At 39.9% G+C, this 27,835-nt stretch overlaps 1 protein-coding gene across 2 annotated transcripts in view; it reads left to right on the top strand.

Annotated features, from left to right (window-relative positions):
- Nucleotides 1-25,019, top strand: part of LOC145402316 (uncharacterized) — a 119,199-nt gene extending 94,180 nt beyond the window's left edge. For both annotated transcript variants that reach the window (XM_080274456.1, XM_080274457.1), the window contains exons 4-9: nt 4,278-4,415; nt 5,935-6,122; nt 10,983-11,213; nt 16,146-16,256; nt 21,453-21,561; nt 23,864-25,019. In XM_080274456.1, the coding sequence (XP_080130582.1) occupies nt 4,278-4,415; nt 5,935-6,122; nt 10,983-11,213; nt 16,146-16,256; nt 21,453-21,561; nt 23,864-23,970 (884 nt within the window). In that variant the 3' untranslated portion in view covers nt 23,971-25,019. The remainder of the gene's footprint in view (nt 1-4,277; nt 4,416-5,934; nt 6,123-10,982; nt 11,214-16,145; nt 16,257-21,452; nt 21,562-23,863) is intronic.
- Nucleotides 25,020-27,835: the final 2,816 nt, after the last annotated feature.

Below are 27,835 nucleotides of genomic sequence, written 5' to 3'. Positions count from 1 at the left end.
ATGTGAGTACGTTTAAGTACTTGGGTAGTGTGATGAGTAAGGATGGACGTTTGGAGGGTGAAGTGCTTGAAAGGGTACAGCAGGGAAGAAAGATTGCTTGTTCTTTGAAAGCAGTGATAAGAAACAGGGAAGTAAGCATGGAAGTGAAAAAGTTACTACATGACAGTATTGTGATACCAACTCTAACGTATAGAAGTGAAGCTTGGACGTTGTTGGAAGGACACAAGTCAAGAGTGAGAGCAGTGGAAATGAGTTATTTAAGAGGAGCCTGTGGAGTCACATGGAGAGACAGGCTGACGAACGAGGATATAAAGGAGTGTTGTGGTGTGGATGTGGATGTGATAGGAAGCGTTATGAGGAACACACTGAGGTGGTTTGGCCATGTGGAGAGGATGGAGGGTGGGAGACTGACGAGGAGAGTGTATGTGAGTGAGGTGGAGGGGGGAAGAGGGAGGGGGAGGCCGAGGATGAGATGAAGGGATGGGGTGGAGAGGTATATGAGAGAGGGGGGTGTGAGTTGGTAGCAGGGCTGTGAAATGGCGAGGGACAGGGCGACTTGGAGGCGATTTGTTTGTGGCCACCCCAAACGGGATTGAGGCGTCTGGCAATAGATAGATAGATAGATAGATGTAGCAGTCTCTCTAAGGGTCTCTCCTTGCTCTGCAGAGCTGTATGGCTTATTGTTTTTAGCTCGGGGGATTCACCCAGGTAATACAGTTGCAGTAATTAGTGTTTTTATACAATAAGCAGTTAACACAGGCTAACAGTTATAAGGAATTACAACACCAAATATGGATCTTGTCATAAAAACTACTGGGGCGTGGTTGTTATCTCACCAACACTACTGTCTTCAATTTCATTCTTGTGTAAAGTTTTCTCTGTACATCACATTATGTACTCTATGTATCAACAAACAGTACCAAATAATTTTAAAATAATGTACTGTGTTTCATGAATATCTACCCGGTAATTTTCCCTTATTTGGATCCTACCCAACCCAATTTATTAGTTGGAAACAAGGGCAGGAGGATGGTAATAATAAATTTGCACATTTTCTGTATATTGTGCTGTATTTCTCAAAGGCATGATGAGACTGAAGGTAATGCATGATACTCTACTGATCTATTACAGTTTTGTCCATATCAAGTACAGGCGGGTCCCGATCTTACGAGCTAATTGGGAGCAAGGATTTTGCTCATTAGCTGAATTCTCGTTAAATGAGGTGAAGAACTTATGGGAAAAATAAGGTTAGGGAGCAAGGCCTCTGAGCAACCTCCCCCCAAACCGCCAAAAATGACTTTCTGATAATTTTAAGTTGGAATATGGGGTTAATACAAAAGGGTAATACACCTGAAATATAAAAACAGCATCAATATAAGCAGAATAACAAATTACAGGTAAAATAGGAATGGGTTTAACAACCAGTAACAACCAGCCAAGTAACCTCCACTGACCACCAACACCTGTGACAGACATTTTTAAGCAGGAATAAAGGGTTAATACACACGAAATACAAATACTGTACCCTCGTCTCAATTCTCTTAAGCTAGGATACTGGGAGGTTTACCTGCTCGTTAAACAGGCGGTGGTGCAAATTCCAAGACCTCGTATTAGCGAATTCTCATTAAGCGATTGCTCGTTAACCGGGACGTGCCTGTACAAGAGTATTTATGGGCTTTATGTATTGCTTTACCCCTTCAGTTCACAGACTCACCGTATTTTATTCTTGCTACAATCAGATAATTTTACGTCACTTGGGAAGAGTCCTCAAATATAGTAAGGGTTGATCAAGGCTCTTTTAACTCCTCTAGTTTGAAAAATCTGTGATGGAAATACAGTAATGTGTGAAGGTAGCAAAAATAAAAAAAAGAGAGGTTTAACCATATGAGTGGAGTTTATAATTGCTTAAAAACATAACAGAATAAAAATGCATGATAATCAAATAACTTTGACTCATTTTTGCTTTCCTCTTCTATGGCTAACTTTATCCCCCACCATTATTTATCTTTTCTTTCTTTTTTTATTACTTCACTGTAAAAAAGCTTAATAAAATGTTTAGATGCATGTTATCAGATGTGAGCATTATGTTGTTCTTAATATTATCTATAATTTTTCTTCCATTAATTATCAGTATATTCAGTGGCTGGAGTCTCAGGTGGTTGGGTGAGTAGTGTGTGTGTGTGTGTGCATGTGTATGTGTGGCAGTAGGAGAGGTTGTGTGTGTGTGTGTGTGTTCTCAGTACCTGGGTTCAGTTCCAACTGGGGGCAGACATGTCATGGGTGCAGTAGTAGGTCCGTTCATGTCATTCTCTTGGACACACCCTGTCAGGGTAACTTTAATAACATATACAGACTTTTTCACTTACATACACAGCCATTGCAAAACAAGCTTCTGAAACACTTCTCACTCTACACTCCAAAAGCCTTCCATATCTATAGCCATGCATTAAGCATTGGGTAAGGGCTGCATACATATCTGATGACAGTAATTAGTGTCTTCCAGTCCTGCAGATCAGCTGTCCTTCAGAACCCATAAAACACAGTTTGAACACGTATAATTGAGCTGTGCACCAACATCAGGGGCACAGAAGCTGGCCAGTACACCACATGAATACATACATACATAATACTCCCAGTGCACTTGATACCTCTGTTCAAATCCAGTAGCTGACCTAGGTATATAAACAGTGTAAAATTTTCCTAATACATTTTACACTCCTTTTAATCTTATATCAATCTTAGTACTGTCAGAAAGGAAAATGCACAAAAAAGTAACCTTCATTATGCATATGAAGTCTTTCTAAAAAGAAACCAAAGTTTTTAAAAAGCACATAAACTAGCCATCATAGGTTGATTGCAATGGGAGTGCTGTGTAGCGATGACTTTGAACTTTGATCTTCTAGTAGCCACATCACACAAGTCAGTCATATTCAAGGTACGCATGCTTGCATGAATGTGTGTTTAGTGCACTTAATGATTTGTTGCAAGTTAAACAATGAAGGATCTTGAAGAGCAATGTGTTTGTGCAAAATTCTGTTTCAAATTGGGAAAAAATTTTGCTTAATGAAAATGTCACAACAGGTAATGAAACGTGTGTGTATGGGTACGATGTGAAACAAAAAGGCAGTCATTGCAGTGGGTTGGAACATCATCACTGTGACCAAAAAAAGCACATCAGAGTCCCTCAAATGTGAAGGTGATTTTTTTTTTTTTTTTTTTTTTTTTTTTTATGCGGGTAATTCATCATGAGTTTGTTCCACATGGTCAGACAATCATTTTCAGTAAAGAGTTTTACTTGGATGTTCTGAAGGGTTTGATGGAGGTAATGTGAAAGAAGAGGCCTGAAGCATGGGGAAACAAAATCTGGATGCTGCACCATGACAGTGTACCTGCTCACGTGTCGCTTCTTATCCGTGACATTTTGGTGATGCACAAGATGACTATCATTCCCCAACCACCCAACTCTCCGGATTTGTCCCCTGCAGACTTTTTATTTTTTCCCAAAGTTGAAATTCACCCTGAAACATCACTGATTTCAGATGACAGAAGAAATAGAAGAAAATCTACCAAGTGCATTAAACACATGTTCACTCAAGCGCATGTACCTCGATGACTTAATGACATGGCATGATGCAGCTAGTGGTAGGCTAAAGCTCAAAGTTATTGCTACACAGTGCTATCACTGTGATCATGCTACTCCAACTATTTCGTGTGCTGTATAAAAAGTTCAGTCTTTTTGGACAGGCCTTGTATATTACTAAATAATTGGCAAGAGCAGCTTTAATATATACTGTACTATTCTAAGATAACAAAAACCTTCAGATAAATAGACAAAAAATTGTATGGTGCCTTGCAACTTACCCTGTACTACCTGAGGACATCATGAAATTTCATTTTTACAAGCCCATGATTATTTTATTCAGTTTTGAAATGATCCTTAGGATGTGTTGCAGTTAGTGAAGGTTATATCTCCACTTGTTTGATCAGTTTCTCCTAAGATGAATACAGCCTTCAAGAGTAGGAAGAATAAACTATAAGAACCATGTTATCAGCAATGGCTTAAAATTCATTTATTCTTGTGCTCTTCAGACAGTTTTATTTAGCTCTGGAGATACTTTTCCAACTAGAGAGGTTAAATATAGCTTTCATTTACCCTTTCATTACAAGATGTCTCCTTTAAATTGAGTAAATGCCTCTGAAAGAGCAAGAAAAAAAATAGGGGCTATGTGATATGTGCAAAGTGGTTTACTTAAAGTAATGACTCCTAACCACCACAGCGGAAACTGTTCCCGAGCCTGACAAGGTGTACAACGAAGAGTGCTGGTCTGATGTCAGTTCCACTACCATCGACTCCTACAGCAAGTCCAAGGTTGCTGCAGAAAAGGCTGCTTGGGATTATGTTAAGGAACTTCCTGGTAAGTTCGGTACAATGCATGACCTCATAATTAACCTTTTTGCGTTGGTTGATGCACTTGTCCATTTTAATCAGGCTGACATCAGAGGATTTTGTACAACAGAGAAATTCGTCTTATTCAAAGGCTTCAAAAACTATCTCAAATAACTCTTTCAGTGCTACTGATCAGTCTGTCTATCTACTGTATAGCCCGACACCATAATCCTGTAAGGGGTGGTCATTTGTCTTTGAGTTAATTGTTTTACAATGAAAGGCACTAACCCTCTGCCAACCCACTTGCTGAAATGTACTTTTTGGGTTGGTTGTATAGTTATTACCCAGCACTCTAAATGGTTTTCTGGCTTACAGAAAACCATTTGGCTTGTCACTCAATGTAATGCTACCTGAAAAGGAAAGAAGAGTAATAAAATATGACAGGAAAGATGGGAGAAATAGAGAGAGAAAGGGCAGACCTAGAAAAAGAGTGATAAAGGCGAAGGAAGAAGTAAGCAGCACTACATTGAGTGGATGATGGTTGCCACCACCTACCACCTAGTGGTACACCTAGTATTTATGTGCAGGTATGTATATATGCAGAATATTTTGTTCAGACAAGATACATCTTAACAGTCAAAGGTTAATGGGTAAAAGTATGAGTAACCAGTTATAAATATTACTGGTATTGGTTTACATAATTATCCTCTCCTCCTATTTCTCCCATCTTTCCTGTCACTACTTAATGCTTTTCTTTCTGTTACAGGTGGCTTTACATTGAGTGACAAGCCAAATGGTTTCCTGTAAGCCAAGAAACCATTTACAACGCTGGGTGGTAACCATATAACCAAACCATACGTGCTCCCTACGTGTCAAGTGGGTTGGTGGAGGGTTAGTCCCCCTCCCTGTAAAACAAATAACTCAGAGTCAAATGGCCACCCCGTACGGGATTTTGGCGTCTGGCAATAGATAGATAGATAGTTTACATATTGGTGGTGGGTGGTGGCAACCATCATCCACTTACTTGATGTACTGCTGCCTGCTTCTTACCTCACCTTTATTATTCTTTTTCTGTGTCTGCCTTCTTCTCTTCCTATTTCCCCTCATCTTTCCTGTCACTTTTTATTACTCTTCTTCCCTTCTCAGGTGGCTTTACTTTGAGTGACAAGCCTAATGGTTTCCTGTGAGCCAGGAAACTATTTACAATGCTGGGTGGTAACCATATAACCAACCCACACATGTTCCCTGTGTCAACAAGTGGGTTGGCAGAAGGTTAATGCCCCTCCCCGCAAAACCACTAAGACAAATGGCCACTCTTTATGGGATTATGGCATCTGACTATAAATAGATAGATAATTTAAGAGCAAGATAAACCATTAAGCATAGCAGTAATCAAATAAAATCCAGCAGCATTAACTGAGTACAGTGCATGTACTGTTGCTTAATGTTAACTGCTCTTAATCATTACCTTCCTTTCCAGATAACCAGAACGTACAGTACTGTTGCATAGTGTTAACAGTGCACGTAATCTGTACCTTTCTTTCCAGACGACCAAAAATTTGAGCTTGCAGTCATCAACCCAACACTTATCATGGGTCCACCACTAATGGAGACCCACAAAAATGCCACCTCAGTTGCTATCATGAACCAGCTGGTCCACAAATCCATCCCTGGGGTCGCTCGTGTCAGCTTCCCAGTCTGTGATGTTCGAGATGTTGCCAAGGCCCATGTTAAGGTATGCTAATTGTGATCCTTTAAATGCACTCTGGCTGATAATCTCATAAGAGTAGTTGCTTAGCTGCAGTTAATCAGTCTACTGAGCAACAACAGTAGCAGCATCTCTGGCTGGTATTATTTGAGGCCCACAAGTCCATTCAAAATTTTGAATTTTCAACCTCAGTATGGCTGTATGTATCAGTTCTTTCTTTGGTAATTTCTATCTGTTTGTAACCAGACACCTTAATCCTGGAGGAGGTGTCCATGAACCATGTCCAAGGCATTCCTTTCTCTATCCCACACCACTTTCATACCTATCTCCATCCCAGAACACTCTCGTTCCTTTTTCAAACCCACACCACCATCATTCTTACAACTCTCAATTCCCTCCTTCCACTTCATTCTTAGTTTTCCTGAGCCCCACTTTCCTTTCACCTCACTCACCTACACTCTCAAGCACTCACTTTCCATTCATTCCACACTGCCATAGCATTTCAGGGTATATACTGTACTCCTAATACATTCTAGCACATGCTCAACACCACAGTGCTCTTGAACTTCCACATTTGTCTGTTTCCATTCATTAACTTCACAGGCTTCTCTCAGATTACTCATTTCCACTTCTCTCAACTCTCGATTTGTGTCTTTCAGCAGAGTCCAAGCTTCTCTTCTATCATTAGTGTGGGGATCACAATACTGTCATCCAAAGACTTCTTAACCTTCATGGTAATCCCTGTATTCCTTGCCACCTCCATCATTGTACCTGCAACCCTCCTTTCCTTCTGTTCCTTTCACACCCCAACCTTTGAACTCCCATCATTGCTCATTACACTCACGCACGCATGCATGCACGCGCGCACACACACACACACACACACACACACACACACACACAGTGGGTCAAAGAAGAGACACGGTTTCGAGGTGAGGACACACCAGCAAGGTTAGATTTACTGTTCACCAAAGAACCCGATATAATAGAATTATTGAAATATCTCTGTCCTTTAGGAAAAAGTGATCATGTGGTCATTGAGTTCCAGATGTTAATAGGGAACGTCGAGCCAAGAGACGGCTTCATAGACAGGGAAGATACAACTTTGGGAAAGCAAATTTTACAGGATTGAGAAACTTTTTTGAAAATGCGGATTGGAGAAAATTCAGAGAAACAAGAGAGATACAGAGGAAGTGGGATATCTTTCTAGACCTCTATAATTTGGGAGTGGAAAAATTTGTACCAAGAGTAAGAGGGAAAGAAAACAGGAAAAAGGAGTGGTTAAATAGGTGTATGATAGCAAAAAAAGAGAGAGATAAGGCGTGGAACACTTGGAGAAAGAGAGGTAACAACAGAACAAAGGAAGAATATAAAAGAACAAGAAATGAATACACAAGAATACGTAGAGAAGAAGAAAGGAATTTTGAAAAAGGTATAACAGACAAATGCAAGGATGAACCCAAACTGTTTTATAGATTTGTTAATGGCAAACTGAAACAAAAGGAAGGAATCACCAAATTGTAAGTAGAAGGAAAGGTCTTTAAGGATGCGGCAATGCAAGCAGAAATAATGAACAAACGTTTCCAGTCAGTTTTTACTAAAGAAAAAAGGAGCTTGTGGAAAGGGAGGGAGTGATTAGAAATGTTCCGGTGATAAAAGATATAAAAGTGGAGGTACAGGAAGTGTATAAATTACTGGAAACTCAAGATGTAAGGAAAGCCCCAGGACCTGATGGAATTTCTAATTCGGTACTGAAGGAATGCAGAGAACAACTGGCAGATAAAATTCACAGTTTAATCGTATGCTCACTGGAAGAGGGGAAAGTGCCACAAGAATGGAAGAGGGCAAATGTGGTACCAATTTACAAGGGAGGAAACAGGGAAGAACCCCTGAATTATAGACCAGTGTCTCTAACCAGCATGGTCGCAAAATTGTGTGAGAGAATTCTGAAAGACAGATGGATAAAATATCTGGAAGAGATGAATATTTTGGCTGAATGTCAGTTTGGATTCAGAAGTGGAAGGTCATGTGTTTCTAACTTGTTGAGCTTTTACTCAAGAGCGATTGACGTGGTACAGGAGAGAGATGGTTGGGTGGATTGTGTGTACTTAGACTTAGAGAAGGCCTTTGACAAGGTACCTCATAAGAGACTAATGTGGAAACTAGAATATATAGGAGGACTGAAGGGGAAACTTCTGGAATGGATGAGAGACTTTTTGAGAGACAGACAAATGAGGACAGTAATAAAGGATAGGATGTCTGGACGGAGGGAAGTAACAAGTGGAGTCCCTCAAGGCTCGGTGTTGGTGCCAGTAATGTTCCTGATTTACGTAAATGATATGGTAGATGGAGTGAACAGTTATGCAAGTCTGTTTGCTGATGATGTAAAGATCTTGAAGAAGGTAGAGGTCGAGGAGGATTGTAAAATACTACAGGAGGATTTGGATAGGATACACAATTGGAGCCGGACGTGGGAAATGAAATTTAATGTAAAGAAATGTAAAATATTGGAAATGGGTAAAAGTACCAGGAGGCCATCACTGAATTATTTGTTGGGTAATGAATTAATCACAAAAAGGAGAGAAGAGAAAGATTTGGGAGTGCTGGTCCAAGATAGTTTGTCACCAGAAAAGCACATTAGCAATATAGTTGGAGAGACTTATAAACTCTTGACTAACATAAGAGTAGCATTTCATTATATGGATGAGGAGTTGATGAAAAAATTGATAGTGGCCATGATCCGCCCCAAGTTAGAATATGCAGCGGTAGTGTGGTCCCCACACAAAAAGAAAGATATAAACAAGATTGAGAGAATACAAAGAACAGCAACCAAGATGGTCCCCAGTCTGACAGACCTGTCATACAGAGAGAGGCTGGAAAAACTGGAATTGCCTTCCGTAGAGGAAAGGAGAAAGAGGGGAGACGTGATTGCAGTGTTCAGGACTATGGTGGGAGTAGATAAAATTGACAAAGAAGATCTGTTTGTATGGGATAAGAGAGCAACAAGAGGACACGGAATGAAATTGAAAAAGTCAAGCTGCTTGAAGGATATCAAGAAATATAGCTTTCCTTACAGAAGTATAGACTTATGGAATAGCCTGGACAAAGAGATCGTCCAGTCTAAAAACTTAAACGAGTTTAAAGCTAAGTTTGACTTATTGAGAAACAGCGACAGAAACCCACAAGCATAGTACATTCCGTGTATATCACAATTAGGTATATTAGGTAAATACTTAAATATTTGGAACGACTTAGACAAAGAGGTGGTGCATGAGAAAAACATTCATGTGTGTAAAGGTAGACTTGATAAATGTGGATATGGAGACAGGACACCACGAGCATTGCTCAATTCCTGTATACTACAAATAGATAAATACAAATAGGTAAATACACAGACACACACAGACACAGACACACACACACACACACACACACACACACACACACACAGTACCGGGTATCTACCTATCTATCAGTCAGTCAATCTCTAACAGTCTAACTCTCTGTCTATCAGTCTGTCTATCTGTCAGTCAGGCTATCTATATCTGTTTGTCTCTATCTGTCTACCTATATCTGCCTGTCTCTTTCTGTCTGCAGTAAACCCTCTCCAATTTGAAACCAAATAATTTGGAAATCAGTTAAATCAGATCTTTTTTGACCACCAGACAAATAATTTTAATTCGGATAGAAATTCAAATTAAGCAAGTCAAGTCAGAAAAGGGTTCCAGTGACAAGTGGACGTGAACAGTTTTTGTAGTGATAACTGTAGTAATAAATGTAATTTTTAAGAACTGTACGGCACCTTCGGTTCAGTTAAGTGTACTGTACTTTACTATTGTGTTGCAAGACTTCATTATCCGGGTTTGACACTATTTTATTTACTGTATTGTGCACTCTTTGAGTATAAAGTAATAGTATACTGTACTGTTCAATGTTTTTGTGAAGAAGCCATGTTTTAGTGAGCGTGGGTGTGATTTGGTGATAGGGGCAAGCATGAGCTCCAATAATTCGGATTTTTGGATAATTCGACATAGGGTTCCCCCCCAATTAATCCAAATTATAGAGGGTTTACTGTATGCATCTATCAACATCTCTCTAGCTGTAGATAGATGGATGAATAGATATCTTGAATAACTACAGAGACATGATCTACCATGTTCCAATCCATCCATTCATCCAATCCTACATTGCCCCATGAGGAGTGTAGGAGCCCAGGGCTAGGCATGTTGGTCTTGACATTTAAGATGAGAGTGTTCCAGTCCAACACTCAAATAAGAGAACTCAATCAGTTCTCATTTCACTTGCATAAATACTCATAACAGCATTCATCACTTCTGCAACTATTTTATGTACTCAACACCTCCCACATTCCTTATCAGTCTCCTCTGTCATATGCAGTAGCTATGTCCATGAAGGTTAAATTAGATTATACTCTGGTTAGGTGTAGTTTATAGTGAGATGGATTTCAGTATGATTCCATTGCCAAAGCAAATGAAAAAGAACACAGGCAAGGGGAAATGTGTTTTATCTCTACCTGACTCTTCACATTTTTATCATCCTGCTCCTTCACCTCATTCTTTATCTGATTCTTCATGCAGGCACCCATTCTCATATACTTTCTTAGCCAGCCCGTGACTATCAGCTTGTTTCATATGGCCAAACCATCTCAAAATATTATCCAAATTGTCCACAACTTATCTTCTTTCATGTGTCTGTAACATGCTTCATAGCCAACTACTTAATTCTTGGTTCAAATCTCCCAGCCCTGCTATGCTCATACACCCTTAGTCAGTATCTTAGAATACATTTGTTTTATATCCTGTACAATAAAACCATGCCAGAGTATTATCCAAGTCTTTCTGAAATCATCTACATTCACATGGCCAGGCTCTGACTCTACCAGAAGCTGCTGGCAATCGCCACATCATCCTGACAGAGAATGTATGGATGAAAGACATGGCTATGACAATCTCAAAGGAGTTCCGACCTCAAGGATACTCCATCCCCACGACCCAGCTGCCTTACTTTGTGTGTTGGCTGGCCGGGTGTGTCAACAAGGGTATGAGGAACAATGTACTCCCACGCATCGGCAAAGTCATTAATGTTGACAACAAAAGGGTGAGAATTGCTGTACATGCACTTTAAATGTTCATAATGAATGAGTGGTCATCAGTGTTAGCAACAGGACAATGCTGAGATTTGCAGTACTAAATGATTATGTATAGGGTAATACGGGGTAATTCCACTGTAAATGGTGGTTTTTGCCAAATACAAACTGCCACATGTAGAATATTGACATGTTTATTTCTTTATCTATACATTCAGCCCCTCTGCCAAACATACCTATAATTGTTTTTGTAAAAAAAAAAAAAAAATTATCTACACCACAGATTTAAAAAAGAAAAATGTCTCGTGGTGAAATTACCTTGCCTGATGGGTAATTTCGCCACAATCTATTTGTTGTTAGTATTGTTATAATATTTAGTGTTATTATTATTATTGTTATAATATTACATTACATATCATACACAATTAATTATAACTAGGCTTAAGTAGCCTAGGCTGCCATACAGTAGGGGCTATGCCATGTATTGGGCAAACTTTACGTCGATGGCATCCTTCGTTGTTTCACTGATTGTTTCAGGGTTGATTAGTTGGTTGAAAGTGACTCCCATGGCATGAGTGCATGGCAGGGTACTGTTTTGCTCTGTGTGTGTGTGTGTGTGTGTGTGTGTGTGTGTGTGTGTGTGTGTGTGTGTGAGCAATGCAAACAGTTCTGAACTTTTTTTTTTTAACTTGAAACATGTAAATAATGGGTAGATGGATTTTTTTTTTTTTTTTCTGGTTTTTATTGATGCAATAAATCCTGATAATTTCTGATAAACAATTTCATTTCTCCAATGCCATTTTTTGGCACAGTGAATCAAAACATCACATGACCCTGTTAGGTCGGCATTCCTCTAAAACCTAAGCCCAATAGAAGCTGAATCCATTCATTAATTTGGGAGCTATGGGCCCCTGAGTTGGAATGACTGACATCACAGTGATATTACCCCGTGTTATCCTACTGGATGTTGATAAGTATTGAGTAAGTGGTCATCACTGTCTACTATGAATGCAAGAATATGCACAATGAATGTTTGTAACAAGTAAGTGCTCATCTGTGTCAACTATTAAGGCAAGAGTTATTTACACAGTTAATGTTGATACTGAATGAGTGGTCATAAATGTCAACTGTGGTACAAAGATGAGAATCGTGTGCATGCAGGCCAAATGTTCACACTGAATGAGTGGTCCTCAAGTTCTAGGAGCAAGATTGTTGTGGAATGTGACAAAGAAAGGTGAGAATTATTAATACTGTACCTTTAACATTCATATTTAGTGAGTAGTCATCAGAGTCAACTATGAAGATAAGAATTATGTGTACTTATAAGCCCATTTACCCAGGTACATCATTCTTATTCTGTTCACGATGCTACCAAATGATAATATTCTTTAGGAGAACCCCTTGTCGGTTAAGGGCTTTGAGCTACATCAAATCCCTTTCCCTTGAAGAGTCTCTCTTAAGCTAAATAAAAGCGTATGAATATAATATCATTGAAGGAGTCAGTATTAAAACTGAGGGAATAGTTGTTAAAGTCCTTTTCCTATATGTGGATCCTGTCTGCTTATTTGAAATACTATAGATGATTATGATGATGATTTAATCATGATGATGATATATGATTTAATCATGATGATGACAACTGTTTCTCCTACTTTGGTGCTTTCCTTTTTCTGTTTCTGGATCCTACCCACCCCAATAAAAACAAAAATGGGTGAAACATACGCTGGTTCCCCTTATTTTTGGGTCTTTGTTTTCTTGTCTCCTTGTGGATCTTGCCCACATCATGGAAATAGTGGAAAATTATAGTATGATGATTATTATTCTTGAAAGCCTCTACTCTTGTGTTTTCAGATAAGTGGAAATATAGGTTAGAATGATAAATGATGTATATCACAGTGAAACAGGGGACATATTAAGGGTGAGAAGTAGACAAGAATGGTACATAGCCATTTTATAACTTTCTAATTAATGAGACTTTTGGAGGATTTGCACAGGTTTAGAACCAAGCCTTAATCCAAATGTTCGAGGAAGGGTCAGCACAAATCAGTAGCCAGACAGGGCAAAAGCCAGGTTAGGATTATATTTCACCAGGCCTCCTGTTCCTGAATATGATCCTTTCTCATGCTCCCATATTTTCTTAACTCAGCCTTCTGCTGCAGGAGAGATATTTTACACCAACCACCGACAGCAGCCCTCCCCCCAATTTTATGAAAGAGAGAGAGAGAGAGAGAGAGAGAGAGGACCTTCCTGGTTCCCTTTCAAGCAATCACATCCTACTGAAGATGGTACACAAGATGTACAAGTCTTAGCAGAAGTCCAAGCAGCATCTGATGCCTCTTCAGCAAGCAGCTTTCACTAACAGTGGCCATTTGTCTCAATGCAGTACAGAGAGGTCCTTGGTGCACCCACAGGAATGTCCCAGTGTCTCCTGAAGGTTCCATATGAACCAGAACTGCCACCCACAGCAGCCAGGCCCCCAGAGCAACAGGTCCCTGCTGATCCATCCAACACCTCGCAAAGCCTCCCCTTGAGCTCCAATGAGCCCTGCCATGTTACTTTACTTCCTTGGGATCAGTGGATAGCTGTTCAGAATATCACTGACTAGTTCCAGCAGGTATATGTTTGCATAGGTACCGGTACTCAAAGATAATACCATAGAAAAGTATTGTTATGGGGCAATAAGCACCTGCATCACCATTTCTCTGCATCAGGAAATACAGGGCCATCAACGGCTGCAACATGTGACTGACCTGGGCAGGAGATACCCAAAAACTGCCCTACTATAGCTGGCACTGCAGAATTATTACACCTTACCCTAGAAGAGATTGGAGGCTTCAAGAGCAAACCCTTCAGCAGAGTGATTGCCTGCAGAGTGACTGCCTTATCCCTAGCTATGTGGATCTGGGCTGGAGATAACTGTTGCTGCAGGAGCTAGAGTGATTGCATCTTTCCCAGTGATGTAGAGCATGGAGTGACCCAGTGACCCACAGTGTGAGTCACAGCTGCATTCCCCTGAACTGGTGCAGGAGGTACAGTTTTCTTCATAGTTCCCATGCTAATATTACTGTGTTGCAGTTATAAGGCATGGTGAAGCCTCCTTCGCTGATGCTGAAGCATCCACTGCCTTTCTTCCTGTTTTGAAAAAAAGTAATAGAGGAAACTGGCTGTGAAATGGTTTAACTCTTCACCATGCATGAGACTGCGTCGTTTTGGAAATGCCTACCTTCCTCTACCTTTCTAACACAGGAAGAGATGCAGGCATCAGGCTTCAAGGTCAACAAGGAGCAGCTTACTATCTTGCCTGATGGTAATGTACCAGCAAATGCAAGCTTAAGCCACTTGTCATCCACCAGTTCAGCAGTCCCTGGTCATTTGAAGGTGTAAACCTGGAACAACTGGGCATCAAGTGTGGTCACATCTATTTTAGAAAGGAGGTGGGGGCACAGCCAAAGTAGTAACTTGCAGGTTTGATGATGTGTTTGTGCTGAAGGCTGAGGATTTTTTGCCAGAGAAAAAACTAATATTTCAAAGTAGTCCTCATCATGGATAATTGTGTGAGGCATCCAGTGTACCTAAAGCTGTCATCCAGCAGTAGAGGTGGTGTTTTTACCACCCAACATCACCTTCAAGATTCAGCTTATAGATCAAAAAATTATCTCAAGTGACAAAGTGGCTTTTCTTTAACACCACGTATGAGCAAATCTGCTAGGCCATGGATAGAAGGGTGAAGCTGGAGATCACTGAGGAGGAGGATTGGGGTGGAGTAGAGATAGACCTAATGGGTCTTCAGGAAGAAATATGCAGACAACACCAGTGCAGACACTTGGAAAATCTTCTAGCCTAAGGGATGCAATAACCAACTTTGTTTAGGCATGGAGGGACTTGAATGTGAAGACAGCTTAACGTGGATGGCAAAAACACTACCTCATGTTTGCATAGCAGTCACAGACACTGATCCATGACACTTTGGCTGCAGCAGTGGAGGTGGTGCACACAATACTGTAGCAGGGGAAGGCTTTGTTTCAATAGCGAGACTTCATATTCATAAACTCCTGGATGTGGGGGCCTCTCAGGATTGTTGACAGTCTCATCTAGGCAGCAGAGAAAAAGGAGGCTTCTCTAGACACTGAAGAAGTATCAGCAGCACCAAAAGTAGAGCCACAGGACCTGTGATCTCAGGAAGACTTGTGCAGCCTCCTACAAATCCCTGATGAGCCAAGGACAAAGTGTTTGACGTCTGCAACACTGTAACCTATGAAGAATTTTGTGCAATGATATATTGCCTTGCACTCAAAGTGAGGCAGGATCTCTGATGATGAATTAACAAAAGGCTTTAGTGACATCACACCCTATCTCCTGCCACTGCTGGAGCCAGCTCCACCCTCTGCTCCTCCACAGACAACCTGCTACCAGACACCACTGCTGCACAGGACTCTTCAGATGACAATGCCTGTGAGTCTGAGAAATTTTCTGCCACCTGCTTTGCCAAGTGGAGGTGCAGAGGAATTGGAGGCCAGCTCCCGCCTCAACCATCTGTTGTTGTTTATGAGGGGCAGTGCATAATTTGTTTATGCTTTTCTGTTATTCTACTTTTGCATAGTGCAATATGTCTTTGGAAAGCATATTAGTAAGCAAGTTCGATCATACAAGGGTCCAAGGGGGAAGTGGAGATCAAGCTAAAGATGTGATTAACACAATAGCTCTTGTAAACTGGTTTTCAGTTGTTACACTTGCATGAATTCCCAATGTGCGGGATCCTTGGTCAACACATTAGCCATGCAACTGGACTTATTTCTAATTTATCCTTGTACATTTTATTGAGTATAGTCTGTAAAATGTTAAGGCACTAATTGTTCTCAGTTGATCATTACTGCAGGGTACAGTACTAAAATGATGATGACAGTGATTATGATGACTTTCACTAAACACTTCATTGTTTACAGATGAAAGAGGTGCTAGGAGTGGAGCCAACCCCAGTGAACAACACGTTGCAGGACATGGTATATGCAATGGTTGACTTAGGCATTTCTCGCAAGGCTAAGAAGTACAAGCAGGTCAGTAGGTGTGAATGTACACACACACACACACACACACACACACACACACACACACACACACACACACACCGCTCGCTGGTGCAGTGGTAACGTTCTTGCTTGCCAACTGGTGGACGGGAGTTCGCGCCTTGCTCAGGTTGCGAAAAGTTTCACTGATGAACTGTGTGGTTACTGTTCCCCTTGAGCAAGAGGATGGGTGTGTGTGTGTGAAGGTCACAGCCTTGCCTTTAGATCGGACTATATGAGCTCTCAGCTCCGTTCCGGGAGGGTAAAAAGCTGACGATCACGACCATCAAGTGATAATGACCGACCCGGTGAATTACACACACACACACACACACACACACACACACACACACACACACACACACACACACACACACACACACACACACACACACACCTGTAAAATACAAGAACAAGTACAAGAGAGATAGAGAAAATATACGAGGTCTGTTCAGAAAGTACCCGACCTTAGGCCCTAAAAAATTAAATAGCTAACCTGTTGAGCTAGGACACCAGTCCCCCTCAAAGTAGGCCTCTTCTGACTTGACACACATAGCCCAGCATTCTTTCCACTGCCTGAAACATTTATCAGAGTCAGTTTTCAGTATCTCCTGAAGGTGCTTCATTGCATTCGTCATGATCTCTTCTCTTGGATGAATGTTACTCAAGACACATTGGAGTGTGTAAATCGTGATCCATACTTTCTGATAGCTGTTATCACTGGAGATGAGACTTGGGTATACGGGTGAGACCCAGAAACTGAAGTACAATCATCCTAGTGGAAGCATGCTAGGTTGCCTCAGCCAAAAAAGTCACAAAGGGTGCTCAGCAAAGTGAAATGCACTTGCACGTTGGCAGTTTTTGAGGACTACCATGGTGGTGTGCATCACAGATGCGCACCAGAAGGTCAGACTGTTGACTTCCTTGACGTTATCCGTAGTCTTTGTGACATGGTTCGGCAGAAGAGACCATACATTTGGAAAATGGCAAGTTGGAAGCTGTACCATGACAATGCCCCTGCCCATTCATGTCAACTGACTCACCAGGTACAACATCCCGCATATATGGCAAGCTCCCTGCTCACCAGACATGGCTCTATGTGACGTTTGGTTATTCCCCAAGCTCAAAACTCCGCTGAAAGGTTTCCGATTTGAGATGAGAGAAGAGATCATGATGAATGCGATAAAGCACCTGCAGGAGATACTGAAAACCGCCTTTGAAAAATGTTTCAGGCAGTGCAAAGAATGCTGAGCTATGGGTGCCAAGTCAGAAGGGGCTTACTTTGAGGGAGATTAGTGTCCTAACTCAACAGGTTAGCTATTTATTTTTTTTAGAGCCTAAGGTCGGATACTGTCTGAACAGACCTCGTATACATACTTGTGTATATAAATTTTGTAAAATGAATATATGTAAAAAGTTGGTGTGGGTATTGAGTGTAGACATTAGGAAATAAAAGGGAAGAAGAATATTTAAGAAAAGCAATAAGAAGTGACAAGAAAGATGGGAGAAATAGGAATAGAGGAGGGCAGGCACAGAAAAAGAATGATAAAGGCTAAGGAAGAAGTAGGCGGCACTACATCAAGTGAATGGATGATGGTCGCCACCACCTACCAGATGCTGAAGCTACACCTTTGAATTCAGAGTTTGAGGTTTACGACAAAGAACTGCAAACTTTAACTCAGGATGAAGTTTATGAACTGATGATGTCAGATGTGATGATACTGATTTTGAAGGTTTTTATTCACTGACAGTTGATTTGATGACTTTAACAATTTGTAATTTTCTTTTAACCTATTTTATAATATTCACAGTAAAATGATTTTAAGTTTTCAATACAGTCACAGTAAAATGATTTTAAGTTTTCAGTACAGTATGAGTTTATACTCAAATATTAAATGTATAACCCATTTTTATATCAGAGGTGGCACATGCAGCCTAGATAGCCTGTAAAACCCATAGAAGACAATCGTTTTGTTTTGTTTTTAAAGGCTCCAACATGCTTGCATGCGTCGGCCTTGGTCACCTAATGGCAACTCTCCATGCTGCACGATCCATTGCAGCCTCCCTGTTCAGTCTCTCAACCCTGAGGTCACACTTAATGACCTTGTCCCATGTCTTTCTCGGTCTACCCCTCGTAACCCCACCCCCAATATTAACACTTCTCACCTTCTCACCCAATTATCATCCCCCATCCTCTCCACATGTCCACACCATCTCAATATACCTCTCCTCATCACAACACCAATACACTCCAGTCCCATCCTACCTCTCAACTCTTCCATCATGAACCCAGCCCCCCTAGACCTTGGACGCAGGGACGTACTACACATCCACCTAATCATTGTCATTTTTGTATGTCTGAGCCAGCGAATATCTTCCTCCTTTAGTGCCCAGGTCTCACTACCATACAGCATTACACTCCTAACACATGCTGCATACAAAGATCCCTTAGCACATAGGGAGAGTCCTCTCAATGTCAGGAGAGGCAAGAGCTCCCTGAATTTCTTCCAACCACTTCTCACCCTAACCACAGAGCTAGCTCCAGCCCCACCTCTGGCACACAACATGTCTCCCAAATAACAAAACTCTTCCACACACTCAAGAGATTCACCAGCAAGTTCAATTCTTTCACATCTGACAATCTCCACCTGCTCTCCCCGACACGCTGTACACATAAAATCAGCATGATCTCGCAGTCTACCTCTGATACCACTACATCTCTTATGCACCCATTTATCACAAACACCGCACAAGATGTAATTACTTCGCATGCCCTTGTGGCACAACTGCACATGGCCACTCTCCCTCGTCTTTGACGACCGCCACCAACCCTAGATATCATCACTTTTGTTTTATCTGCATTTACCCTTAAGCCCTTGTGCCCAGTGGTTTAAAGTAAAATCTAACCAAAGGCTGTGTTGCTTAGCAACGTGTTAATAGTATCACTTCACTGGTCAGTGGGAAGAATGATAAAGGACTGGAATTACTGGGGCAGCAAGCTCCCAGTGTCTAAAGAGCTGGGGCTCCTCTTATGCACAGAGTATACCTCTAAACCCACATTTTGTATGGAAATATTGAAAGTAGTCTCATACACAGGTCAGCCTTATACACTGGCAATACGGTAAGCTTCATGAATGGAGCACTAGATGGCAGATGGAATTCATTGTGGACAAATGCCATGTACCGTAATTAAGTTTGGTCCATCTATCCATCCATCATCCAATCCTGTGTTGCCCCATGAAGAGCATAGGAGCCCGGGGCTAGGCGAGTTGGTCCCGACATTTAAGATGTGTGTGACCAACCTTACCTTCCCTGAGTGGCATTATGTGAGCAATAAACTCCAACCATCCCTTGGATGTAAACCTACACAGGTTCAGTCCGACTGAAGTGCCTTCATTATGGAAAAAGTGGAAAAAGACCAGACTGGGATTATAAGCTAGGAAGTTCAACCCTACACATATCAGAGAAGGAGAAGGACATAGGAGTGATTAGCAATAACAGACTGTCTCCAGCTGACCACATCAATGAAAAGGTGAAGAACATGGATACATTGCTTGCTAATATGAAAATAGCATTCACATATTTAAATGAAGACATGCTAGGAAAGATAATAACATCATTCATCAGGCTGACCCTGGAGTATGTACCAGTAGTCTGGAATCCACATCTCAGAAACATATAGATTGAAAAAGTACAAAGGGCAGCTACAAGATGGATACCAAGCTTAAAGGATCTAAGCTATGAAGAAAGACTACAAAAACTGAACCTATGAACTTTAAAAGATAGAAGGAAAAGAGGAGACATGATTATGCCACATAAATGCATCACAGGGAAAGAGAAGGTAGACGTCATTGAGTGTATAACCTATTGGGAAGCATCAGCAAGAGGACACTGTAAAAAACTGCATAAAAATTGGGATGAGAAAGACGTAAGGAAATTCATTTTCCCAAATAGGGCAATTGGTCAGTGGAATGCACTACCAGATGAAACAGTGTGAACCAAAACTATTTGTAAATTTAAAGATATGCACAGTTAAGTCATCTAATCCGTGGCAATATGGTTGTGGACCACTGCTGTGCTTTAGAAATTCCACTGTTTAAAGATAACATAACTTTATGGGAAAAACAACTTATGGTTCTGGCCTCTAAACCAAGTTGCCACCTATCGCCATACCTACACCCAGCTAGTCACAAGCAAACACTAACACACTTAAATAATTATTCATTGCATGTATTACTTGGAATAAAGAATATTAAACACTAAATAAACAATATTAAAAACCTTACCTGACTCCAACTGGTGACAGTGCTTAAGTGGAAGGGGTGGGGGTTCCAAGGCTTGAAAAAACTGGGGCCTCTCAGCATGAAACAAGGGAGTGTGGTGATGCCTCATGCTGCTGCTGCCTCAGCCATGATTCTTCTTTGATTTGTTGACACGATAATCAGCAGCTATTCTCGCCACTTTCTCTACATTATCAATGTGGCAAAAAACATCCATTTTCTGGTCATATTTAAGTGTTTTTTTTTTTTTTTTTTTTTTTTTTTTTTTTTTTTTTTACGACAAAGTTTTAGGCTGGTTGTGGTCTGGCCTTGTATTATGCTGGAAGGGCAAGTAAGGGAACAAAAAAAAAGGGGGGGGGGCAGGTAGTCCTCAGAAACCGCGCTCATGGCCATTCTTGCAGTAGGTGGTGCAGGAATAAACAATGAAAGGAAGTAGTGTGTGCACATGCTGCCAGGGAAGGGTTATGATTGGCTTCTCATTGCCTGTCATACTTGCCTGTGAGTGGCTGATGGCCGCAGTTTGTGGCACGGACACGAGCCATGGAAATCTCAATGGAAATGCGTCACTGTGGCGCCAAAAGTCTGCACGTTAAGCATATAACCGTGGTTTCTGCTACCTGCGTTCTGAGGGGGGACCATGCCATGGATTAGAAACCGTCGCTTACACACACACGTTTTATGCAACGACTGTATGATAAAAATGGTTTAATACATGGGACAGTACAAACTTAACTCATTCCTGGAAAGATCCAGCTAGGTAAGTACACACACACACACACACACACACACACACACACACACACACACACACACACAGTCTCTTATGGTACTTAATTTTTCAACAGTACCTCATATCTGTGCTATAATTTGGACTATCTATATATCATATGCAACATTTGACCGGCAGGCTGGCTCAAGGGCAGAAGTACCAGCAGTCAATGGGGAAGTGGAAGAGGAGAAGAAGGAAGAGGTAAAAGAGGAAAACAAGAAAGAACTGGAACCTGAAGACAAGGAGGGTAAGGACAATGTACTCAAGAAATGCTAAACTGTTTGTATGTGTAGGGAGAGGTTGGTTACCAAGTTTCAAGGCAATACGGCAAAGAAGATGCAGCAATTTTTTTACATGGTGGATTAATGTGCCATAAGGTTGAGTAGTTGATGTAGCTGTTAACCATTTTTTCTTTTTTTCTTGCCAGTTGAACAAAATTATTTGGCAGTAGACTGAATGAAATGAGAGAAATGTTCCTAAGCCCTTCACTATGTAAGGTCTCCTTCAAGAGGGATAAAATCATGCAGCATCAATAACCAGATGATAATAATGACTTCATCACAGTGAAGGGATTAGAAATATATTACATAGTGATGAACTAATATTTTATGCCTTTCTACTGTCTGGCAGTACTAGTCATGATCAGCCTATAACATCCCACTGTAGAAAAGCACTCTCTCAGCTTCCTTCACTGTGAGATATTGGTTGTTTTCCATTTCCATCCCAGTCAAGCAATGTTATGAATTTCATTCTTCTGTCTGGTTCTCTGCTTACTTCTTCTCTCTGCACATCCCTCAGCTGCCACATTTTAGCTGAACATTGGAGTATACCTTAGATTTTTAGATATCACAAAGTATCCAGTAGATCTGACAAAGTATCCAGTAGATCTGCACGAAGTTTTCACTTTTGTTCTAATGCTAACATCTAGTTCATATTGAATGCTTGGCCAGGAAGGCAGTTTGATTATGGAACACTTGAGGTACTTCTTGAAGCACTTTGGGGAGGAGATAATATGGTTTTGTTGGTGGGCTTGTTGATCACATTCTCATCCTGTTTCCTCTCCTGGAAACTCCCCAGCATGGGAGGGCCATGGAGGGATTGTTTTGAGGCTGCTTTCTCCTTGGATACTTTTCATCTCTTTCATTTTCTCCTGTTCCTCTTCCTTCACTGTTAGTAATGCAGTGTTCCACTTTCTCTTTTTCCATGGACAGTCACTAATCATCATGCTCAATCCTTCTGTCAAACACTATTTTTGGTCCCCCATCTGTGTCTGTAGACACAATATTTATTTGGCCATGGCTTCACCTTCCATATTATGTTATAGGTCATGGCTGCAAGTGAGATACCGGTACTGTGAGACAAAGAACGGCAGAGGGTTGGTAGTCCTTGGTTTAATAAATTCACTTCTCAGTTCTTGGAAAGTAGAGATAATGTGTGTACTGTGGGCAGAAGTAAATGCCACACATGAATGAAAGGAGTTGGACACATCCTGGAAAACTGACTATGATCAGGCCAAACTGATCCACCTGATATCTTTCTAATTATCAGCACAAGTCAGTCTAGAATTATTGCTCTGAATCACAATATGCAAGCCAGAACCATCAATAAATCTCATTTAAAAGAGCTGACAACAGACCTTGCAAGTTGTAGGAAAGTGATTTAAGATTCTATTAATGAGATCATTTTGAAACTGATTCATGATATCTCATGGCAGTACCAGTATTAAATTAGGCAAGTTATATAAAAACATTTAAAATGAAACACAACCTTAAATGAAGACCTCATATCGGGATCAGTAGTATGAGGCAGGAGAGGGTATACAGTATTTCTGGTGATGGTCAGCGCCTGTTGGATGCACATTGTCTACTTGGGGTTGTCACATCCTCCTATAGCACATTTGGTCTAACCTGATGAAGATCCCTGACCACTTTCAGCATAGTTGATGGCCTAGTTTAGTCTGATTGGACTGTTGATTATGTTCATTCCTACCTCATAACAAAGGCTCATCACCTTTACGAAATTGTGACTTAGTAGTTGTTGAGTTGTACGAGAGGCCCAGCACCATCAGGTGAAAAGAAAATGACTCCAGTGTCACCTGGCATCGGCCCTCACACCTTTATAGGCTGCCCCTGCATGCTTGCAGGTTACGTGGAAACAAATCTTCCTGGGGTGCCAGTGGCAGAAGCCTGGGCCTGAGGTGGCTAGGTCATGTGGGACAGGTGTGAGGGCTCTCAGAGACATTAACAAACAGGTGAGTATGGGGCACCTGCTTCCATGATAGAGATAATAGTTAGTGTTTTGTCTTGCCCTGTGATTCTGGCATGTTTGTTTTCTTTCTATTCTTTCTCTGCATTTGCCACCTGGTACAACTTCACTCACTCATTGCACCTTGTTCTACAATTGCCCCACTTTGTACTTCACTAGTTCCACCTCAACTTTTTCTTTCAAATGAACTGCATCACTTGTCTTGCCCTGCTTTTCACTATATCAAAACGCTACACATATTACAGAATTAAAAGCAAACAGCTATAAATTATATTCCCCCACAGAAAAGAAAGAAGGAGAGATCAAGGAGGACAAACCAGCTGAACAGGAGGAAGAGAAGAAAGAAGAAACGGGGGAAGAAGAAAAGAAGGAAGGTGAGACAGAGAAGTGAAGGAGGTGGCGGAGGAGCAGAAGCGAGGATTACTCGGATGTCTCAAAGTTTCGCATCTGGATCAGCTTGAGTTTTGAAAGTCCCGCAGACTGTGGGGCAATGGTGCACACTTACAAGTAAAAGATAAACTTAAAAGTCATAAGAAAAGCACAACAAGAAAGTTTCAATATCATCAACAGAAGGTGATCAAATCTTAGGAAACACATAATACCCCGTCAAGAATACAGTAACAGCAAAAAATGACAAATTTGTATCATCATGAAAGACCACAAAAAGTATATTAATTGCCACATGAAAGTTAATAACAGCATTGCCCTAGAATTTACAGGGGAACTAAACCAAAGAGAAGCATCTGACCACTGCCCAATCACAAGTGGTCATGCATGAACAGGAAGTAAGTAACACCTGTAAAGATCCGTACGTAACTTTATGAATGATATCTGAAATATTTTTTGCGGAAAGATTTTGTATCTTTCCCCCACCAAAAATGAGGGAGAAAACACTCAAATGCTGGAGTTGGCAAGTTGAATACATATGATAAAAATGCACAGAATCCTCTGTGTGGTTAGGCTACTGTATTATGGAAAACACACTGGGAATGATTAGATACCAAATATCAGTTAAAAAAAAAAAGAAAACAAAATACAAAATTGAAAAAGCAAAAAACCTAAACCTAAAAAAAGGAGAATGTCTATAAACTGTATAGATACATGTGTGTGTGCATTTGTGTGTTTGGAGTTCATTTGTCCTGTGTTGATGGAAACGGTGCTAGAGATGCTTGTTTTGTTTTAGGTTATGATAAAGGTTAATAGAAATATCCCTTTATTTTGTCAACTAAGTACAAGTAGCCTAAGCTGGATAATGAAATACTGGTACTTTCAGAAAACTGGAATCAGCACTTTATAGGCAAGGACAAATTACTGATAATTACATTTATTGATACCTGTCAGAACTTCAGAACTTACAGTTAGTATATTAACCTCTTTATTAAGAGGGAATCATTCTAAAGTGAATAAGTCATCTGGAGTGAGCTGCAACAAATTAAGACATCATCATATTGATGGGGTTACTACATAACTTGTTTTAATGCTAATACTGGTGTGTGTATATATATATATATATATATATATATATATATATATATATATATATATATATATATATATATATATATATATATACAATGTATATATATATATATATATATATATATACTGTATATATATATATATATATATATATATATATATATATATATATATATATATATATATATATATATATATATATACAGTACATATAAAATCAACTTCACAAAATTTATATTCAAAAGCAATCCAGAGCATAAGATACAGTTTGGAAATGCAAAGGATGGAATAAAAATGAAAACTTCTCTGGAGGTTGTATCCTGCCCACTCCATTTAAGTGGGAAATAGGCTTAGGATGATGATTGAATAAAGGGGTTCATAAGAGATCCAAAGCATAAGATATAGTTTTGAAATGCAAAGGATGGAATAACTTCCTCGGAGATAGTATCCTACCCAGCCCAGTTAAGTGGGAAATAGGGTTAGAATGATGATGATTGAATAAAGGGGTATATCTATATATTGTTTTGTGTTGCTGGTTTGTTTTCAGTATTCAGTTCATTGTCTAAGGGTTGCATATTTTTAATTACCAGAACATCTGTTATACTGGTAGGAATTATGGTAATGTCTTTATCCACAAAACACTTCAAGAGTCACATACTGTATTTCTCCTTCTGTGTACCTCAATAGAAAAGGTAACTGATTGTTTTCAATTATTAAAGATTCACTGTTTCTGACTGTATGGGCGTATATACAATTGTGCTAAAGTTTCTTTTCCATTACTAAGGGTTGCATATTTCTACTGTGTGCATATTCTATTCCTTAACTAAGGGTTGCATACTTCTAACTTATGTGTATGTGTGTGTGTAATGTACTAAGCAAGTTATTCTTTTTGTATGTATATTAAGCTCATTCTGGCAACTCTTTGAATAGTGCTAATGTGATGAATTCTTTACCACACTATAAAACTGACCCAGAAATACAAGTACTGTACCAAAAACATATTGTACCTAATGCTTGACCAATGTATAAATCATTCCTGTCTTAAATGATGGCATTTTTGGACCATAACAACTCATAGCATTTGTCAATTTGGTTCACAGAATCTTTCATTTATGTTCAATTTGAGGTGCCTTGATTTCTTGGAACTACTGTATGTGATAATCAGTCAAGCCAGCTGATGCTTGTAACTAAATGCCTCAAACGCATCCTAACTGGCAGTTCATCAAACTGGCCTTAAACAAGTGCATCTGAGACAATTTACATGCCTTTTTTGATACACAACCAAGGTTTGATTTTGATTCTTGGCTCACACACATAGCCCACTTAATACTTTGCAAAAACTCAAATTTAGAGTGAAAACTGGTCAAAGGAAAGTAATTAGGGCATATTAGCATAGACAGCTTATCTGAATCACAATCGATCATGACTGCTTTATGCATATCGCTTAGACTTAACCACAGACAAAGAGAAATAGACCAAGCTGCTTACTTATTGCCATCTTTTGCAATCAGAGAATGAAAAGTCAAGGAAGTGTTTGTACAACTACAAACTGGGGCTGAATTAACCTTGATCTACATGCTATGATTGACAAAAATACTGAAAATTAACCCTATTTCTGCATAAAGCACCATGAATTAACCCACCCTCTGCATATGCTAATCTGACACTCCTTGTAGTTCCTAATGTAACCTTTCAAGCTGTGTGTGTGTGTGTATATATATATATATATATATATATATATATATATATATATCCTCATGGGGCAATGTAGGATTGGATGATGGATATATATATATATATATATATATATACACACACACACACAAAAGATTTCCAATTTGCACAGAACAGTGGATGAGCACAACACCATAGCATATAGATTTTGCTGACTGGTTCAACCCACTTCAAGGTTTTAAATGGAAAAGCTCAAAAACAATTTGTTTCCTTCCCTCCCTCTCTTCACCTTTCCACTTCCCACATGCTTATCATATATGTATTGTAGTAGTGTGCTGTTAGTATGATGAATGTACATATATTTTCTACTACTTTTAATTTTGTATGCACTCTGTATAGAGATGGTGGAATGATGTGATATTTTTGTTGTTGCTCAATTTAGTTCCAGTAGGTGGTGTGCTGACTTGAAGGAGGAGGATCATTTTACATATTTTGAAGCACAAACAGGACACAGTTTAGGATCAACTTGGTAGCTTTTATACAGATGCAAGATATTAATATGCCAATTCCGTGTCAAAATAAGAAAAAATAAATAAAAACTTATATTCAGCTTTACATTATCTTAGCTACTGTAATGCACATTTTAAGTTTTATTCGATTAAGAGAATTTTCTTCCATGCTACTGAAATAGCTTGTAAGTCCAAAATAACTATATATTAGTAAAAAAAAAAATTTCCTGCTATGACTACTTATTGGTGCATCTTTTATATACAGTATAAATATATATATTTTGAAAATGGAATAAGTATAAGTTGTGAAATGTTGATGCAAGCCTTTCACAGAACTCTACCAACATGATGGTTTTAAGCCACAGTTCTACATGATCAGTCCAGTTTTCTACTATTGCTAGATGAACAAATACTGGTCTGTGTGTATGTGTCGCGATTTGTATTTGTGATGGGACCAAGAGTACAAAACTGGACAAAGCTGCCATTCAACTCACCAAGAATTTTCATACTGCAGGAAAAAAGGTTAGGATGGTGATGAGAATTCAGAAGTCTTGAAGCCAGAAAAATAATCAACATGACCTGATCAATTCTAGT

Source organism: Coenobita brevimanus, chromosome 57 (genome assembly GCF_032717465.1).
Source record: "Coenobita brevimanus isolate Jiangsu-jjx chromosome 57, ASM3271746v2, whole genome shotgun sequence".
Lineage (NCBI taxonomy): Eukaryota > Metazoa > Arthropoda > Malacostraca > Decapoda > Coenobitidae > Coenobita > Coenobita brevimanus.
The sequence above is the reverse complement of the archived record's forward strand: the minus strand, read 5'-3'. Positions and strand labels throughout refer to the sequence as shown.